Source organism: Chelonoidis abingdonii, chromosome 7 (assembly GCF_003597395.2).
Source record: "Chelonoidis abingdonii isolate Lonesome George chromosome 7, CheloAbing_2.0, whole genome shotgun sequence".
NCBI lineage: Eukaryota > Metazoa > Chordata > Testudines > Testudinidae > Chelonoidis > Chelonoidis abingdonii.
The window spans coordinates 93073267-93093668 of NC_133775.1; the positions used below are offsets into that span (position 1 = coordinate 93073267).

General features: G+C 43.0%; 1 protein-coding gene across 3 annotated transcripts in view; it reads left to right on the forward strand.

Moving 5' to 3' along the window:
• Positions 1 to 20402, forward strand: part of PPP2R2B (protein phosphatase 2 regulatory subunit Bbeta) — a 291114-nt gene that overhangs the window by 205909 nt on the left and 64803 nt on the right. For all 3 annotated transcript variants that reach the window (XM_032801480.2, XM_032801482.2, XM_032801483.2), the window contains 3 exons: positions 11432 to 11529; positions 14517 to 14682; positions 18316 to 18428. In XM_032801480.2, coding sequence (XP_032657371.1) covers positions 11432 to 11529; positions 14517 to 14682; positions 18316 to 18428 — 377 coding nt within the window. The remainder of the gene's footprint in view (positions 1 to 11431; positions 11530 to 14516; positions 14683 to 18315; positions 18429 to 20402) is intronic.

The following is a 20402-nucleotide window of genomic DNA, read 5'->3' on the forward strand; positions in this document are numbered from 1 at the left end:
CTGGGCAGAGTCCTGTGCAACAGGTGACTCAAAAGCACATGAGGCCTATGACTCATGCCCAGGATCTTAAAAACACAATGGGTCTTGCAGCTCTGGACATTGCCTACCCTACACCGAGGTTTAACAAGGTGATAACAGGACTAACCCTTTGAACAGGGCAGTGGTCCCACTTAGCACAAGTGGCCATCCCTTTGCGAAGGGCAGTGGCTCTTGGTAAACAACTTAAGGGGCCCTCCCTTTTGAGAAGGGCAGTGGCCCTGGTAAACAACTTAACAGCCAGGGAGGGGCGGCCACAGGAGGAGAACAAAAACAAAATGGAGTATGGGGACGGCTGTAAGAAACAAAATGGAATAGAGAGATAGCTGTAACAGACAGATTTCAGTGCGTTTTGTATCAGGCCATGATAGATTTGACTATCTAAGTGAAAGCAACTAGCCACACACAATGGAAGCTACTTGCACCTTCTTCCCAGTTTACTATGAAGAATGCCACAGATGTTTAATTATATCAAATGAAATGCATACACAAACTAGGCTGGCGTAACTCTATTGAAATCAGCAGTGTTACACCAAGTATGAATTTGGACTGTTATAAAAGAGGGATTCTGATTTTTTTTTTTTTTTTTTTATATTCATTATTGGGTTTTTTTAGGTGATAAAGCTGTGTTGTGAGCCCCATGGACCATTATTTAAATATGCATGAAATCCAAGCAGCAGGTGTGCAAGTAAACAGATAAACCAAGAAAAGTCCAGCAGATTCTATGGCCAAGAACTCCCCCTGTTCTGCTCCCCCAGAATAAAGCAACAAAGTGGCCAGGGTGATTTCTTATGCCCCAGGAGCTGAGTATGGACTTTTCACAAATTCTGACTCCAGATGTTTTAAATAATTCTGCTGACAAGGTAATCCATTAAGTATAGCTGGATGCTGTCTGAAAAATTTCTTGTAGCGTTGAAAGTTTTTAATTCATTAAAAATGAAATGGCTTAAATGTAATCAGCAGCAGTTGATGGAGAAGATTAAATGGTGAAAAACAAATACAGTTCCAAGTGGGTGATTTTAGAAGTGGGAAAAACATCTGGATGCAAGGGCCACATTACTAGTTACTGTGGTCACATCTAAAATTTCTCCAGTTGCCTTTATAGCTAATGCTCCCATGCTATTTCCAGCATTTTCCCCAGCTGACCCCTATACTAAGGGTAGGGAATGCCTTGCATACCATAGTTGTGTCAACTGATGATCAGTGAAAAATTAGGAAGTATTGAGGAACATCCGCTGTATGTGTTAGTTATTGCTATAGAGACCTGGGTTTGAACATCTTATCTTTATTACTGTGCACATATTTCTATCACTTACGGTATCATTAAGGCACAGTTATGTACGTTACTGTGTTCCAGACTGGTACTTAGCTAGAACTTTGCCAGGGAAAAAGTACATGACTCTTTCCAGAGAAAAGATCTGACTAATGGAGTTTGCTTTGAGTATGGATCTAATTTACACTTTTTTTTCATTTTTTTTTTCATCTGGAACAGTCCTAGGGAAATGCGAGGCTTGACTTTCTGCCATATTTTAATGCATTCGAGTCGCTACTTTCAATGAGAAGCACATAAATTCGGAAAAGAGTAAAAACACTGAGCAGGATGGTTCGCAGTAAAATATGTTTATAACTGACATTTTATTAAAACTGTAAACTTTAAATATGTTTCAAAGATGAAATCACCATAAAAGAAAAAGGCTATTCTAATCAGAGATGGGCCCATGCCACAGAATCAAGTTTGGTTCCAAGGACAAACTTCCCCAAAGTTTGTGTGTTTGTGTTTCAGTTGTGAAGTCTAGAACTGGCTCTGAATGTGATCAGATACGGGAGATGAGGGAAATATACCTGTTTCACTTTGCAGGGGCTCGTGCAGACATTCTCCTCATATTCTGTCCACATAGCTTGGCGTGCATCCTGAACCAAATTTTACTTCAATATGCAGGTTTCGATAAACCCCAAATTTTGAAGTGCAACTTGAACAAAATCACTGAATTTATCCTATTTTCTTGTTAAAAGGGGGGAAATTACAAACTCCTACCAGCTCTTAATACAAAAGGCATAGTGGTGGTGGTAGCAGTTTGAGCTGAGATTTGTAATTAAAATGGGGATTAAGGGCCTGATCCATGGAACATTGAGATCAATGGATATTGGACCAGACCCCCAATCCCTTTGTTTGGTATCAAACAAACCAGGGCCCTGGTTCTATAATAAGGTCCTCAGACTTCTTAGCAAACCTGGGCTGGGTTGTGAATTTGTAACAAATCTAAAACCAGGTGAGATTTGCCTGGCCTAGGGCTTTCATTGCAAACATTTAGCAGATGACTAGTAATCATCTGTGTTGTGTGTTGGGATCCCAGTTTAATTTCCTTTGTCTTTTTGATCAGTAATTAGAACCTTTCTGTAAATATCTTAACTGCGCTGGAAATGAACCAGATCAGCTGGATGTTTTGTGAACTTGGGCCTTTGCTTGTTTCACTTCCAGGCAGCTGCATCTAGTATAGCCTAGCCACTGTCTCCCTTATGTAAGCAACTTTTATGGCACCGTCCTGTCCTAGCCAATCAATTAAACAAAAGCAAGGCTAAACAGTGGAGTTACTTGGCGGATCAGAGAGAGCTACGTTTTGCTCAGTGTTATTTATCTGATAGCAGATTTCTTTGAATGACAAAAACTTTCAGTGTATCTCTACTGTGGAGGTAGCTTCTCAAGCAGCTTGAGCCAGTGCTGGAAATACACATAAAAGAGTGAGCCATGTATGTACACAGTGCCTCATCCATGCCTGAAGTCTGTGGATAAAGTAGAATATTCTACAGCTCAACCCCTACCCTGCATCATTAAAGTCTCCAGCCCTGCATGCATGAGGGTGAGGAGCTGCAAGGAGATTATGGAGCAGGGCATAGTGCAGAGTCCTTGGCCTCATCTGACTGAAAAGCCTGCATAAGGCCAACCAAAAGAAGGTAGAAAAGAGGAAAAGATTCAGCCTTTTATATCATTATTGATTATTTTATTAATCCATCACTATTTATTCTTATGCATTCCTGCCCTCTGAGTCTACTCCCACAGCTCTTTCAGTTAGGCAGGTTTGAGTGACAGGGACTTTCCTGTACATTGTTACACGTCCTGATAACTACAAATATCCATACAAGTCACTATAGAAGAATGTAAACCCAAGGCCAGAAAAAAAATTATTCTCTCTAAATCAGCACCACAGTGCATAATGCGTTCAAGTAACCTGGACATTCCTGGCACTATTACATCTGTTTCACCACTCCCAGGTTCCCTATAAATCTTTGACAGGTCTAGGCAAAGTGTGTGTGTGTGTGTGTGTATATATATATTTTACCTTGATTCGCCTGTTTCTATCCATCAAAACCAAGTAATGATGAGAGAATCACTCAAGAGGAGGTTCAGGGGAGGTCATGCTGCTCGTGTGTAAGTAATTTTGTTGTGTATTTATTGTATAGTTAAGGTGCTGTGCTGGAAAGGGGAGCTACACATGGTGTAAGGAAGTCTTAGGGCACCATACAGAAGGATTTGGGTCACTTCCAGTCTGGGTTTTATCATAGCTTCCTACTCAGATTTGAACCTTAGCATTCATAAAATGAGAAGCTAGCATGAAACCTCCAAGCTTAATTGCCAGCTTGGATCTGATATCGCTGCCACCAGCCAAAAATTCCAGTGTTTTGGCTCACTCTGCTCTCCCCAAAACCTTCCTTGGAGGACCCCAAAACTCAGAGGCCCTGAGTCTCACACCAAAGGGAAAACAACCTCCTCCCCTTGTCTCCTCTTTATCTCATCCCCAGCTCCCCCTCCCTGGGTTATCCTGGGTGATACTGTATTTAAACTCCTTGAATTGCCCAAAAAACAAGAGGGCAATTTTACCTCCCCCACCCCTTCTTCCCTAGTGCTGCAAACGATATCACGCCCGTAAAATCTCAACACAAAGAGAATTCCCTTCCCTTCGTTCCTTAGCTACCCAGAGAAAACTCAAACAGTGTCTATAAAAGAAAGCTTTATATAAAAAGAAAGAAAACATTAAACATAGTCTCTGTATCAGTGTTGACAAATAACAGGGTCAATTACTAAAAGAAAAATATGAATAAACAGCTCTTATTCAAAAAGATTATCCAATTTTAAAACATTCTCCACGCAAAATAACACGTAAATACAAAAAAAACAATAAAAGCCTGTTGATTTTCTACCTTGCAGCTAAAAACTTGAAACTGAAGATTAGAAGCTTGAAAGATAGAAAGACCCTCTCATAGCTGAGAGACAGACAAAAGACACAAACCCAAACATTCCCTCCCTGAGCTTTGAAAAATCCGGTTTCCTGATTGGTCCTCTGGTCAGGTGTGTGGTTCCCTTTGTTAACCCTTTACAGGTGAAAGAAACATTAACCCTTAGCTATCTGTTTATGACAGGGTTGAATATGAGCTGGTGATCTAAAGTCAAAGGCTGTGTACTTTATTATCTGTTCCCTGGGCCACCAGTCCCCTTATAACATCAATGTTAAATACAGTAATAAATTACAAACCTGTGTTTAGGGACTGTGCAGGAACTGTACAAGTATAGAAAGGAGGAGGGTCTTGCAGTTAGGCTACAGGACTCAACTGGGGAGTGAAGGTCAAATCCTGATTCCCCCCTCCCCCCTCGCCACCCACAGGCTTCCTATGTGACTAGGAGCAAGTCACTTGGGGATTTGTCCACACACACAGTTGTATCATTTTATTCTGGTATAGCTGAAGTGGTACAATCGCTATAGTGTGGACAGTTATACTGGGATAAAGATGCCATATAGCTTATTCTCGTGGGCAGTGGGAATAAGCTATACCAGTATAAGGCACTTCATATCAGTATAACTGCATCCACACTAAGGGCTTGGCTACACTTGCGAGTTACAGCGCAATAAAGCAGCCCCGGGCACCCTAGCTCAGTCCCCGTCCGCACTGGCAAGGCATGTAGAGCGCTCTGACTCCGCAGCTACAGCGCTGCGGGCACTCCAACACGGTGAGTGGAATAACGTTTGCTGCACCTCCGTTGGAACACCACGGTGCCAGTGTGAATGAGGTGTTGCATTGCTGCGCTGTGATTAGCCTCTGGAAACATCCCATAATCCTGTTAAGTCAAGCGGCCACTCTTGTCATTGTTGTGAACTTACTGTAGGAATGCGGATATGCCTTTTCAAAGCTCTGTTTCTGACAGCTGGCTGCTTTTCTGCTCCGGGACAAAGGAACCATTACTGAGGAATGCTGCTTGCTTTGAGTGAGTGAGAGAGAGAGGTGGGGGATGGGAGGTCTGCTGTGTCTGAACTTACAAGACAGCATGCTGACACACTCTCAGCCCCCCAGATGACCACTTTCTCTCCCTCCACATACACACGACATACTCCCTCTCACACTCCACCCCACCCTCTGCATTTGAAAAGCACGTTGCAGCCACTTGCATGCTGGGATAGCTATCACAATGCATTGCTCTTTGTAGTGTTGCAAGAGCTGCTAATGTGGCCACGCCAGTGCCTTTCCAGCTGAGTGTAAACACTCAGAGAAAACGCTGCCGCTGCGGTCTCTGAAGGCTGTTTAACTCCCAGTGCTCTACAATTGCAAGTGTAGCCATGCCCTAGGTGTTATATTGGTATAACTATTTTGGTTAATAAAAAAAAAAATCATACCTCTAATTGTGGTACATAGTTAAGGACCAAATCTCTGTCTTGGTTCCATAGCTGTAAAATGGGGATAATAATTGGCCTGTAGCTCGTTTATTTAAGGTATGAATAATACATGTTTGAAGCAAATCGGGTTCATTCACAAATGTCTCCCTTACTAAAAAAGCATGAAATGTGTAGTAAATGTTGATCAGGCCACATAATCCAGCCATGTCCAGTCGAGTTATTTTGGCTTTCCTCTGGTGTAAATCAGAGTAGAATTTGGCCCCTCTGTATTGAGGTTCATCCCATTTGTGAAAGTTGGTACCAAATGGTTAAAATCTTAATGGCAGATTTTACTACCCACAAACCCAGGCTGAATTGGAAGGGCTCCATATAATGGAATAGAAATGCTTCACCTTACTGCTTTCCAATTGAGTGTGGGCCAGGCCAACACCCCTGCCACTCAGTAGATTTCTGTGTGTTTGGATGGATGGGATTTTGTAATAAGCCTCTGTCCCAAATCTGGACCTTAGCGTTCAAAATCTGGGTGCTTAGTATGAACCTCCAAGCTTAATTACCAGCTTGGATCTTATCTCGCTGCCACCAATCAGGATTCTGAGTACCTGATAAACTCTCTGGTCTCCCCAAACCTTTCCCTGGGGGACCCCCAAGACTCAGATGCCCTGAGCCTCCAACGAAGGGAACATATGGCATTGCAGCCTGATTTTCCCCAAACCCTTTTCCCTGGGGGACCCTCCCAAGTATCAGATGCCCTGAGCCCCTATCCTCCGGTGGTTGAGGGATCGGGTCTACTCCGCCCCTTGTTCCACCCCCCAGGCTGGCACCCCTCCGCTCCATCCTTGCTGCCTCGTTGCCTCAGAAGAATTGAAGCAGTAAGATGGTTGGTAAGGATGGTTTTGCCCACCTAGCTGCTCAGAAGGAAAAAAAGCAATCTTCTCTCTTCCACTTGATTGTCCGTTATGACAGCAAGTGAGGGAGGTAGGTTCTGTCCTGTGTATCATGATACCTGCTTGCTTCGGGTCCTAGCGGCGCCAGTAACTGCGTATTAGGTCACTCATCCAAACCTCTCTTTCTTGCTCCCAAGTGGGCCCTATCCGGTGGCCAACGAACGGGAACAAATAAACCACTTCCCCCCGAAATAAACCACTTCCCTCCCCGACTCCCTCTCAAGGCACTCAGACTTTCCTCTCTGAGAGCTACCTGAGATCCTCAGTAATTGATTGCAATCTCTTTGATACATCACAATACCACGGGAACAATGGTCTACTTTCTTCCACAAAAGTACCTGAAAACCCAAATAGGCAAGGAAACAGAAGAATTCTCTCCTCTCCGTACTACTCGCCGCTCCTGTGAAGCTTTTCGTCGCTGGGACCCTGGATCACATCAGAGAGAGGTTAAAACTAAGGTAGCGTAGTTTCCCCTCCCCGCTGTTCCTTTCCTTCTCCTTAACCAGATAGAAAAGAACTCAAACAGGTTTTTTAAAAAAGAAAAAGCTAATATATCAAAAAAAAAGAACAAAGACAATCAAATTATTTCTCTGCATCAAGATGGACAAAATACAGGCTAGTGCCTATATAAAAATATGAAATGAACAGTCTGAATCAAAAAAGATGATTCCATATTGCAAATATCAGCAAGGTATACACACTGAAATTTACCACCCAAACAACATAAAGCCTATTTCAGTTTTTTGTTTTTCTACCTGTACTTACAAGTTGGACACAGAGATAGGAGAAGAAAGAAGCTTCTCATAGCTGCGAGTAAACATCAAAAAGATATCCAATTTGAAACATTCCAGCAAGTTACACACATGTAAATACACCCAAAACAACATAAAAGCCTATATTGTTTTTCTACCTGTACTTACAAGTTGGACACAGAAGATTAGAAGAAGAAAGAAGCTTCTCATAGCTGCGAGATAAACAAAAGAATCAAGAGTCCAAAAATTCCCTCCCTGACTTTGAAAAATCCAGTTTCCTGATTGGTCCTCTGGTCAGGTGTTTGGTTCCCTTTGTTAACTCTTTACAGGTAAAAGAAACATTAACCCTTAGCTATCAATTTATGACAGATGTTGTCTGCCATAATCCTCTTGGGTTTCTTTTCTGCAGCGCTGGCTCTGTGTGCAATGAAATATTATCCCTAAATCTATTCACAGCAACCAAATGTTATAAATGAATTAAGACAAACTTTGGAAAGCATTCACATGTCACTGCAATTATGCTTAATGCTGGAGAGGCAGGGCAGTATGGGGAAGATGTGTGAATATTAATAGAAGCAGCATGGAGTTCATTACTCACCTGCCTGCTGCCATCTGGATTGTCACAGCTCAGCAGACATGTTGGGCTCCTCGCACATTATCAGGGAATGATTGGATCCTAAAGTGAGCAGAGGGATCCCTATGAAGACATAAAACGGTGGACATGATGAATAAGTTGTAGATGGCTGTGTCCCCAACACTGAGAAGGGGCAACCAACTCCCATCAGGCACATTCCTGGGTGATGGATAGGAAACCATAGGACAGCTGTGAATATCCGATAAGTAGTCATGGCATCTCTCAGCAGGGCATGGTGGGGTACCTGGTGGCAGAGCTATCTTCGTAAAATGCCAGGTAGGCCCTATGATGAGGACATCAAGGTGAATAAATACCACTTTAAAATAAGACTTGCTGGGGCAGATAGGGTTTGGTACCCTTGATAAACAGATCACCTAGAAGGGAAACTCCAATCTCAAACCAGTGTTGTCCAGCTTGGACAGCCAACCTGTAAAGCTTGTCCAATAAGATATGCCCTTTTGAACTTATGTCCATGTCAACTGTACCTCAAAGAGCAGGGTCATTCCTCACAAGCCACCTGCAACAGCTTTATCCGGCTTTGTAACTGGGCAAGTACTGCTAAAGCTAAATATATTGGTAGACTGGCCTTTGCAATGATCGTGGACTGAAATTGACCAAGGGGGAGGCCGAAGATTAGATATAAGGATGGGATATCAGCGGACCTTAGAGAGACCAATATGCATGACAGCTAGGTGTACATTCGTACGTTTTGGAAGAAGGCTATAGAAGTTGCTGACCCTGATTAGGGAAGTGTCAAAAAAGGTCTTCTGTCCCCAGTCTCTTTCCACACTGGAAGGCTTGTTTCCTGTTTTTACTCATGGACCATAATCTGCCCCACATTAATAGTGAAAAGCAAAGGAGAGCTGAACAGAAAGGTGGGCAGGAGAGTGTAACGCAAAGTCTGAGCAGTAAGGACTGTAAATGGTGGTTAGTCCACCAGGATGCGTGAGTGGACATAGCGTGGAATAGATGAATGAGATACCAGATTTGGCCTTTGTACAGAGGCTGGTTGTAGTGGGTCACTGTAGTGAAGCTAGAGCCTGAGACTCACCCTACCTGTGGCTGTTCTCTTCCACCAGCTCCTGGAATCCCTTCCTTGTTCTAGCCAGATTGTGGAGATCTCAGTTATACCGATTTTTTTTTTTAGTGACAGAGGATGGTGATTAAAGCGTTGGAGTTGCTGGAGTTAAGGTGAATCTTCGGGCCCCAGAGCTAATCTGAATATTGTTGTTTCTTTAAGAATATGTTGGTTGGGGTGGGGAACATCCAGGAGTCACTGTTTCAATTTAGTCTGGTAGAAACTTAATGCATGACTGAGGTGGACTTCTCCTCCCCCAAAGGGCAACGAAGAATCATCTCCTTGTCAGCCAGCTAAGAGTCTCATTGGAAATGGTTTCCCAGCTTGAGTTAAGGCACCAGCCAGATCCTACTAGAGGAATAAGGGGAAAATAACCAAACAAACTAGATCACTGAACTTGTTTAAAATGGACCAGATCTCACCTGATGTACATTGAAGCCATTGTGGTGTGTCAGGCCATAAATTGTAAGCAGTTTGGTCCCAAGACTGGCAAAGAACAGAGGCAGTTTATGTGGGTGCAGTGGCATCAGTCTGGGGACAGGAATAGGAAAATGACTGATGCAACTAACATCTGTAACTTGAGATCACGGGGTGCAATATTTAAGATGATTGAGCAATTCATGACAATTAGAACCTGGAGGGAGGAAACTTGCCTGTCTGAGATACCATTTAGAAAGCTACCTTTCTGGGTTTGCCAGAACTCTTGAGGATTTTTTTTTTTTTTTTTTTTGCTGGATGGCATCTTGATTCACACTGTAGAAGACATAGACAAGGCTTCTGAAGTTCGCAGAGGGGTGTGTGTGTGTGTGCGTGCGCGCAAAAGAGATCCATGTATATTAGTACCTTCCTAATATATATTTTGATTGTATCGTGTATGTTTGGGTCCAATTCAATGCTGACCCATCTAGAAGGGTCAGAAAAGCATCCCTATTCAGGGCAGCACCGAAGCACCTGTTTTTCTTTAAGCATTCATATGATGTCTGAGTATTTGTACCCAATATATGTGCACATACATACATATAAGGGGTGTACATGTTTATGAGAAGTGTTTTGTTTAGATAGACACACGCCCATACAGAGAGAGAGAGGTTACATAAATAAAGTATGAAAAGAGAAATTAAAGTTCAATAAAACTGACTTGTACACAAGGGATCTAGATACCAAAAGCTAAAACGAAGTGCCTTTCATTTTAAATGATGTCCTTTAGCCAACTGCTGGGTTTGAGGCTGTATTCCTTCTCCCCCCGCACTGTTTTGCCTTTGCTGAATGCTTCACTCAAAGACAATCCTTGAAGACCAGTAGGGGAATAACCACAGTAGAATTAAACTCTGACATTCTTCTAAAAATAGTCCTAGTAAATCCAGTCATTGGAGGTTCTTCTGCCTGCTTTGCCTCAGGGGTAAGCACCACTGAGTAAAGCCTTTAAAGCATGGCTTTCCCATATTGTGACCCCCTGTATAAGTTACTGGTTCCTGTCTGTTCCTTGTTTCTCATACATTAGGACAATTCGCCTCATTGTAATTTTGACCACATGTCCCTGGTCACACAACTTTTCTTCTGTTGATTTGTGTCGGACTGCACCACGTTGGGGAGACTAGATGGCAATAGTGTGGATGGAGTGTTTCCTTTACTTAATCTGAAGTACAAAATGGGGGTTCTGCAGTGGGCAGGGCAAACAGCTCACATCTAAGGCTATTTTGCGCTGTGGTTTTGAGCGGGGGAGAATGCAGTGGTGACCAGTAAGGTCCCCCATCTGCCCCATCCTCTGACTCTACAGAGATGGAAACTACCAGAGCTCCCCTAGAGTCAGAGGGACGTGGAGGGAACATAGAAAGGAAAATATGGATCTGAATGATGACACATCCACTTAAACCTGCACAGGATCTTGAGGGCTTTTGGGGGGGCTTTTTTACTGAGCACAGATAGTAGAAATGGGTGGTGATTACAAAATCTGAATATAAACCTAGCCCTAAATGTCTCCCAGAGTTTTGGGTATGGTATTGGTTTGGGTTAACACCACTGTAATATAGAGAGATAAAACAGCCACAAAATTTACTTCCAGACATGAATCCAATTCTTAGTGTCCCAGAACTCTATGTGTTTGTCAGGTTTTAGCTCATGCTCGTTCCTAGTAAACTGTGTTACAGAATTCCGTGAGCATATTTATGTACAAGAAGAAAAATAAGGACTCTGGAAACTTCTCTGGGGAGACAAAACACTGACAGTATATTTTTTCCTTAACTGCACAGGGAATGGTGTCTTAAAGATACCCATGAAAAGCCAGTCTGCAGTTACTTAAATTGCCTTTGTCTTCTTTTTTTCAGCTGACATTATCTCTACAGTAGAATTCAACCACACAGGAGAATTACTAGCGACAGGGGACAAGGGGGGTCGGGTTGTAATATTTCAGCGTGAGCAGGAGGTAAGTGCTAGTGAATGCAAAATGCCTATTTTATCCTTTTAAAAGAAACTTCCTGCTGCTTCCTAATCCTCATGTGTCACTCTTTCCCCCCCCACCCCAGTTCTCTTCTGGCAACCTACAAACTGCAAATAGGCCATTAACCAAAATAGGACCGTATTTCTCTCAGAAAGCACCTTTAAAATGTTGCATTTTCTGCATTGTTTTACTTTCATTGCACTTGTTGGAAACCTAATGCAAATTGGATCAAGCTTCTGTGTTAGAAACTCCAGTGGTCCTAATTGTGTCATTTGCCAAACCTAATAATGCTCTTTGAACTTTGCTCCTTTCATCCAAATTTGGCACATTCATTGAACCTTCTCATGTTCACAGCCTTGCTTTGATTTGTATCAATTTGCATTAGCATGTTAGAATTCTGTAAACCTAAGTAGCTGCCTTCTGATCTCAGTCTCATCCTTTTCTACACTGATAAAACACCCCAGATGTCAATGGAATTGCACCTGATTTACCCTGATGTCAGTGAGATCACAGCACAGCCTAACAGTTGGTGTAAGAGCCCCTACAATTTTAAGCCATAATTGCCATTTCCCTTGCTGTTCGCTGCTCACGCCACCAATAACATGCATAGGGCCTTGTACTCCCCTTCAATGCGAGATGTGGAGGGAGCAAAGAAGAGTCAAAGGGGGAAGAGAAGAGTCAAAGGGAGCAGAAAAGTCTTTGTGGGCCAAGCACGAACTTTGTGACACTGCCCTCTACCTGAGAGTCCTCTGTCAGTTCTGCTGGGTTGAAGCTGTGTGGCTCAGGCCAGGTCTACATGACGCGCGAAAATCGATTTTAGATACGCAATTTCAGCTACGAGAATAGCGTAGCTGAAATCGATTATCTAAAATCGATCTACTCACCCGTCTTCACCACGTGGGATTGATGTGCGTGGCTTGCCATGTCGATTCCGGAACTCCGTTGGGTTTGGTGGAGTTCCGGAATCGATGTAAGCGTGCTCAGGGATCGATATATCGCGTCTAGATGAGACGCGATATATCGTCCCCGAGCAATCGATTGTAACGCGCCAATACGGCGTGTCGTATAGACGTGGCCTCAGAGAAGGGAGCAATATCAGATTGGGCAGGGAAGAGGATCAGCTGCTTTTTGTGGTGTGATCCTCTGTCTGTCTGGCAGTATTCTCACTGAAATAACTGCCAGAAATGAATGCTCTTGAAGCACTATTTGCTCCTGCCCTGGGCTTCTCACTTCTCACAATGGGTGGTGCAGGCAGGGCAAGCTAGTGGCAGTGCAGAATAGCCCAAAGAATAGTGCCAGGGGGCAGCCCACGCTAGCAGTGAGTTTGGCTCAATTGGCCATCACTGCTCACAAGAGTCCCTTCACTACAGAACAAGATTTGGGGTATGTGCCAAGAGCTGTGGGGAGAAGCTTGCACAGTATCTGGCTGTACTGTAGTGGGCTGTCAGCCTTGCTGGTGCAAGTCTATCACTTCCAGGAGCATCAAAAATTCTCAGAGAACAGAACATTTCAAATTAAAAAAAAAAAAAAAATTCTACTGTAGCATAGATGGATAAGAATCATCAAGGTGATCCTGGACATAAACCTTACCTCAGAAAAACCTTCCTTAAGAGCTTCTTGGTAGCTATGTATCATTTGTGGTTCATTTCTGACGGACCCTATTTGCACATGGCATTGAGCACACAATTAAAGATCTCTGCACATGTTGTGAGTCCAAGAAGCACAGAATGGGTTTGGCAAATGAAAACTGTCTCAGGCCCTTACAGTCTGGAATATTTTTTTTTTCCCTCCGTTTCCAAAGCTGTCTGATGCTAATTGGTCTGGCACATCTTGTGCATGCTTCACCGTCTGGTCTGGATGGTAGCAAAGCCCCCTTTTGTCAATATGTTCTGTTAAGGTGGAGTGGGATCTTGGAGGCCTGGCCATGATAGGCTTTAAAATGTCTTTAGACTATAAAGTTTATTTTAAAGTCTTACTCTCAAAACTGTTTCTGTGTATACAGTATACTCTGGGAGGGGCTGTTTAGTTTAGATTATATATGCACACACCATTCTCATCATTCCCAACACTATTTTATTTCCTATTCTCTTTTTTTATTATTATTCTCTATTTCTTGTACTTTAAACTTCCTTATGTGCTGCAGGGTAAATTCCATTGAATTCCTGCTTTACAGAGATGCACCATTTCTGGAGGGATGTTAAAGGACCTGGGTGCATCATTTGAACACAGAAAGTCAATCCATACAATAAAGTGTGTGCATTTCTATTCTATTCAGGTTCTTATATAGTGCTCATCACTTTAGTATCTGAGAGTGTCTGGGAGCATTTAACTACCTCAGCTTCACTCAGGCTCCAAGGTGCTGAGCACCTGGGCACCTCACGGATCTCATGGGGCTTGAAAGTTCACAGCACCTGCCAGGCTTGCCCAGCACCTTGCAGGACTGAGCCTTTTGCCATTTTATGCAACATGCATTCTTGCACAGATTGTTTCCTTTCCTTGGTTATTTTGTTTCTGCTGGATATTTATAGGTCTTTGGGGCAAATCCTGCTCACCTTATGCCAGTACAGAGCCCCACTGGCATCTTTGGAGTTGCTTGTGTGAGTGAGTCAAACAGGACTTGGCCCTGTATCTGAGCCATTATCTCTCCTCACCAATTTGCCTTGGAAAGAAATGATAGGGAGGATTTCATTCATTCTAGAAACAAAGCAAAACAAAGGCACCATTTCCTGCTCATATCATCAGCATGCAGAGAAACTGACATGAGAATACATCGTGCCGGAAAGATCTCGTGTGTCAGCTTTGATGTCTAAACTGTAATGTGTCACCGTAATCGGACATTTCCCATCTCTTAACTATCCGCAGAAAACAAAAGAATCGATAGAAAATTTGTGCGTGCTTGCGCGCTCGCTCTCGCTCTCTCTCTCGCTCTCTCTCTCAAAATTCCTTTTACCATTTTTTTCTCACTCCTGCAGAGTAAAAATCAGCCCCATCGTAGGGGAGAATACAATGTTTACAGCACGTTCCAGAGCCATGAACCCGAGTTCGATTACCTGAAGAGTTTAGAGATAGAGGAGAAGATCAATAAAATACGATGGCTCCCGCAGCAAAATGCAGCCTACTTCCTTCTCTCCACCAATGGTATGTGACAATAATAATATATAATGCTTTGCCTTTCATCCATGGATTTCATGGTGAAATAAATCTTCACAATCCCCCCGCAGGGCAGGTAAGTATTATTATTTTCCCCATTTTAAAGCGGGGGGAAGTGAGGCATAGAGAGTTTGACTTGCCTGAAGTCACACAGTGAAGCAATGGCAGAGATGGAAATAGAACCCAGTTTTCCTGGCTTCCAGCCCTCTTCTTTGACCAGTAGACCACTAAGGTCTTAGTTTATTTAGGTCTTGATCCTGGGAAGTACAGAGCATCTTTGACGCCTTTGAAATTAATGAAGAATTAAGGATGCTCAGCTCCTCACAGGAGCAGGCCCTCATCCCAAGAATCTGTCCCAGGAGAGAGAAATACACGTGGGGAGATGAACAGAGAAGGCTGAGGTAAGTAACCAGCGTTCACCTCCTAGTTTTAATCTTAGTTATACTCTTGTCAATTTTTGTAAATGATCAAACACTGTACTAACATTTAATGGGGCCTGCCCTAGTGCACCTCAGCCTTCCCTTTGTACCTGTGGTTTTGGTCCAGGGCCTATCCTATTTGAGCTCCTTTCTGCCTTCCATTCAGGCATGTAACTCCCATTACCTTTGGAACAGACTCTTTCATCCATAACTTCAGTATTAGGGAAACCTTGCCCTCAGGAAAACCATTTTCACATCTTTGTAGTAGTTTAAAAAAAAAAGACTGGTTTTTGCAGCCTTTACTCATGCTGAGTAGTACTTACACAGAGAAGTCCTATTGAAATACTATTCTTCTGGGATCCTGGATGGAGAGAACAACAGAGAAGTGGAGTTATTTAAAACAGTTATTGGGATCTGTACTTGTACCATATCCCCCTGATTTCAGCTGGAGTTGCTGGGTCTCAGCGCCTCTCAAGATCAGGCCCGTGGTGTCTCTATAATCCACACACATAAAGTAAAAGGAGAAGGAGAAGCAAGAATTAGGAGGGCCAGGAATATTCAGGTTAGGAATTTGATGCATTCAATAGGCTGCACTCTGGTCTCACCTACGCTAATGTCTGACCAGTGATGTGACTCTGGATTTTAACTAGCATGACTAAGATGAGCATTTGAAGGCCAACCTTGGTGAGAAAATTCTTCAGCCTACAGGGCAGAAGAGCTTAAAAAGCCTTGAAGTCATTTTTTCTGTCTCTGGTCCCTGTTTTTCTTGGTTTGCTCATCTTGAGAGTTTGACCATAAGGGAGCACAAGCACAGGAAATTGGTATCTGTGACTTGTCGCAACACAGACAATGGTCAGAAAATGTCATCTTTGTTGTTATTTCTTCTTTCTGGCAGAATCCTATTTTAAAAAATTAAAGAATGATTCTATTATAAAACATGAGTTCAAACAGGGATAACATGAGCCCAGCTAGAATTTGCTGTCGATGCATGTTTCATGTGTATTTCCCTCACACAGGGTTCTGCAGTCAGTTCACACTTGTTTGTTTGGCACTAAACAGGGAGTTTTCTTCCCTCTGACTATTTATTGCACTCGTTATGTTTCTGGATCCTAGAATCTTTTTTTAAGAAAAACTACAGCTGATTTTTTTTCAGTTTGGAGCTGCGCTCAGCAGAGCAGCTTTCTGTTTTATGCTCAGATAAATATCAGGAGGATCCAGTGATATTACTTGGGATGAATGGGACCTTAAGATGGATGTGACTTAATTACTTCAGGGGAAAAGGAGGGGTCTAATTATCTCCCATAGCCAACTTACTTTGTGTTATGGAATTTACTTTATTGATCATTGTAATAAAATTCAAAGACTTATTAAACTCATTGGGGGCGGTCATTGAAATGCAATGAAGATTAATTATAGAGCATAATGTTCTGTTAATTGAGTTTTTAAATAGTTTTTTGATTAACAGGGATATTATCTTTCCATTTGGGATGGTGTTTCAGAGGCTTGCAAGATATCAAAATGATTCTTTAAAAAATAACTCCCATGTTATTCTGTACCTTTTTGTTCTTGTTAAACTAATATTATAGAGGGGAAACCCCCTGAAGTTAAATGGGTTAATAAAAACAAAATTAATGGCAGTCTAATGGAATTGCTGTGTAAGGGAGAAAATTAAGATGAAGAATGATAAGATTGTGTTTTAAAGCTGGTGGAAGTGATGATAAACTGCTGATAGAATCTCTGCCAGGCAAGGGAAAAGAAAACACCATTATTCAAAATAAAGACCACATGTTCCTGGGGCTCTTTCACCTAAAAGCCTTCATGGCACAGGATAAACGGGATGTCAGTAGTTGAAAAATCCAAGGAAAGATGGCAGTACGGGAATTCAAATTGGATGTGCAGTTAATAATAAAATACCGGTTTCTGTTCAAGGTAGTGGAAAGGGGAGTTGAAACTGACTTTTGAGCAAATTACAGACATGATTTTACTTCATTCTGGGGGTGTTCTTTTTACTGTGTTCACAGTGTGAACTTTAAATCACTGTATATTTCACCGTATTACATCCTAGATTTCTTTGCCTGAGCTAGTCTCCACCCATGGACAAAAACAGAAGTCAAATTTCAGAGATCTGTTGTGTGTGGGGTAATTTTTTTAAAGTTCATGCACAAATGACCGCTGTTCTCTAAACACTGGTGTATAGCTGCACAAGCGCTACTTATGGTTAATGATTCCACTGGCTGCTGGAAATTTTCAAAGACATGATGGATAGAGCACTCATGAATATTATTCTCTCTTTATTTGTAAGAGGACAATTGGGCTTGATGCAGGAATTGAATGAAATGTTGTGCAAGAGGTCAGAGTAGATGATTGTAATTGTCCCTTCTGACCTTAAAATCTGGGAATTGCCATGTATCATGGCAGTTTGCAGTAATAAGATAGACAGTAGAGACACAATATGGAGATGCGGTGTATCATCAGCATTTAACATGTTTTCAGTGATTTGTTTAAGCATTTGGACCAAGTTAATTTGGAAATCATACTTGCAAGTAGTCAGTTTCCCCTGGATAACTGCCATGCAACCTGGCAAATTGTAGGAGGAAAAATCATATGCTAGGGTGTTCTCTTGATTAACTTTGGTAGTAGGTATACAGCTATGCAACAATGGGAGAAGAAAGACTCTGTATGGATTTGGTCAGTAGATGGGGAGTTCTAAATTAAACTTCTCAGCAGACTTCTGCCTTCTCAGAACAATGTAAAAAGCTCTCCTCTTGTAGCCAATGCCCATGTTAGAGTTTCTAGTGACACACTGTGGCATGTACTAGATAAATCCTAAACTCTGTATACTGGATCATGTGACCTATGGTCATAATCTCTGCATCTGAGACCTGGAAAGTCACTTCTCAAATAATTTGTCTACTAATGCTTGTTTGAATCGAACAGTCTTCTTAAGTTTGTAATAAATATCTCAGCAGTTGCCTTGCAGCAATAGGAAGGCCAAGTATTCCTGGAAGAAAGTGTTGATGATAAACACTTTAGAGCTGATTCTTTCCATGTCCCTAGATCTCATTCAGATAAGACAAGAAACAGGAACTTCTTTTACATTCAAATCAGTTTTTGTGACATGGGCATTTCCATCAAGCATTCCTTTTAGGATGTCCATTTACTCAGGCATAACTATACCTTCTTCTCTCTTTTGCTCTTCCAGATAAAACTGTGAAGCTATGGAAAGTTAGTGAACGAGATAAAAGACCAGAGGGTTATAATCTCAAAGATGAAGATGGCCGCCTCCGAGACCCCTCCATGATTACAATGCTACGGGTGAGTTAATTGAGACACCTAAGGGTGAGGGAAGAGGTACAACACAAGGAAAGTCGCAGAGGTGGTGGTGGGCCGTCTTGGTTAAGGATGCGTTTGTTATTACAATAACATTGGTGATACTAGAGCCAGGAATGCTTGCAATGCCAGGTTGGCTGCTTTTGCATGCATGACAAGAAGGGCCAATAGAGCTCTGGAAGTGCAAGACCGAGTAAGGGCCAGGGAGCTGGAGCAGGCTGTAGAACCTTGACCGGGGCTCTGGCAGTGGCTTCAGGGTGAAATGCAGAATGCAGGCTTCCTTTTCTTCCTTCCCTCCTGTGGGTTCTGGGTTCAGAGCAGCCCAGCCCTCTCTCATCGCAGAGGTTCCCTAAGAGTCTGCTGCAGTAATGAGCTGAATAGTGCAGAGCCCCACCAAATCAGAATATAGCCCCGCACTTGCCCTAATACCTCACAGAAATCCTTTTTCACCATCTGGCATTCATGGTGGCTGCTGTAAATCTAGAAACCTGCAAATTCTCAGGAGAATTACTCATTCTGAATGAACAAATGAAGATAAATAGAAAATGCTGTTGCTTCCTTTAAATGTGAAGGCGAACACAGAGACCTCTCTGATATGCCTTTAATGAATTCAGCTTAGTGTCAGATGATAGGACATGGTGTCACATGGGTCATTAAGGGGTAAATCCTGCAGCTTACATGCAGGCTGAATAACACAACTCTACTGGAGAGAGCTGTAGGCTGGAGTGGAAAGAATCCTCTCCCCTCTGGTCATGCAAGAGTACCAAACTGCACCCTGCCCATGCCTCATGTGTCCAAACTCTGCACCTCTTGTGCTGCTGAACATATCTGGCACATGCCTGTATTCCTGCCTGGCGGTGAAGGAGTTAAAGCATTTCTTTTTTTTTCCTTAATGTTTGACTTGGGTTGTTGGAATGTAAATACATTCTGTGATTGAGTTTTCCCTCCCAGTGTAAGAAGATTAAAACCGGCCTCCCAAATCAAATGTAAACACCTAAGGCTACATTTTCCATTTACTACAAGGGAGATGCACGTACAAAATCCATTAAACCAGTTTTCTTCATAGTCACTGGAAGGCCACTCGCCTTTGAGTGCTGTACCAAGCTGTTGTCTTACTTGGTTTTCTGGAGCTGACACCCTGAAGTCCAGGAGCCTTGCATCAGAGAGTGCTATGGGGGAGCCCCCATAAGACAAGGCGGGAGTGGTGCTGTGAGGGCTGTAACACTGGCTGGTGTTTGGAAGCTGTAGCCCTTAGTAGCAAATTTCACCTGGTCCATCTTTGTGTTTGTCAATTTGGCCTTTCTCATGGGGGATGCAGTATTGTCAGGGGATATCAGTCTCTGATCTCTAATGTGGAGACTAAGAGCTAGATTGTGTCTTCTGGGCACATCCCTGCAGGGGGAGTTTAGGTGCTGAGGGGGCCTCTCAGCTGATTCAGTCAGGATTCTTCCCAGGACTCCTGTGGAGTGCTCTCTGAAGCTGCAGCTCAGCTGTTTTTTACATGGGTACAAGACTTCTCCCCTGTGCCTGGCCATGTCTGCTGGCTGAAGCAGTAGGGTCAGAAGGCCAGGGGCCCTGTTCTTACTTCAGCCTGCCTGGTCATTTTATGTGAAGGCTAGCCCTACAGGCAGCACAAGCATGGAATGGGGGTTCTTCTTCGAGTGCTTGCTCATATCCATTCCAAGTAGGTGTGCGCGCGCCACGTGCACGTTCATCGGAAGAATTTTCCCCTAGCAACACCCAGCGGGTTGGCAGGCGCCCCCTGGCGTGGCGCCTTTGCGGCACCGCATATATACCCCTGCCGACCAGGCCGCTCCTCAGTTCCTTCTTACCGCCCATGTCGGTCGTTGGAACAGTGGAGTGCGGCTTAGCTGACCTCCACCTCCCTAGCTTTTCACCCGTTCTTGTCTCTAGTTCGTAGTTATAGTTATAGTTTAGTGTTCATTCTTAGTAGTTACT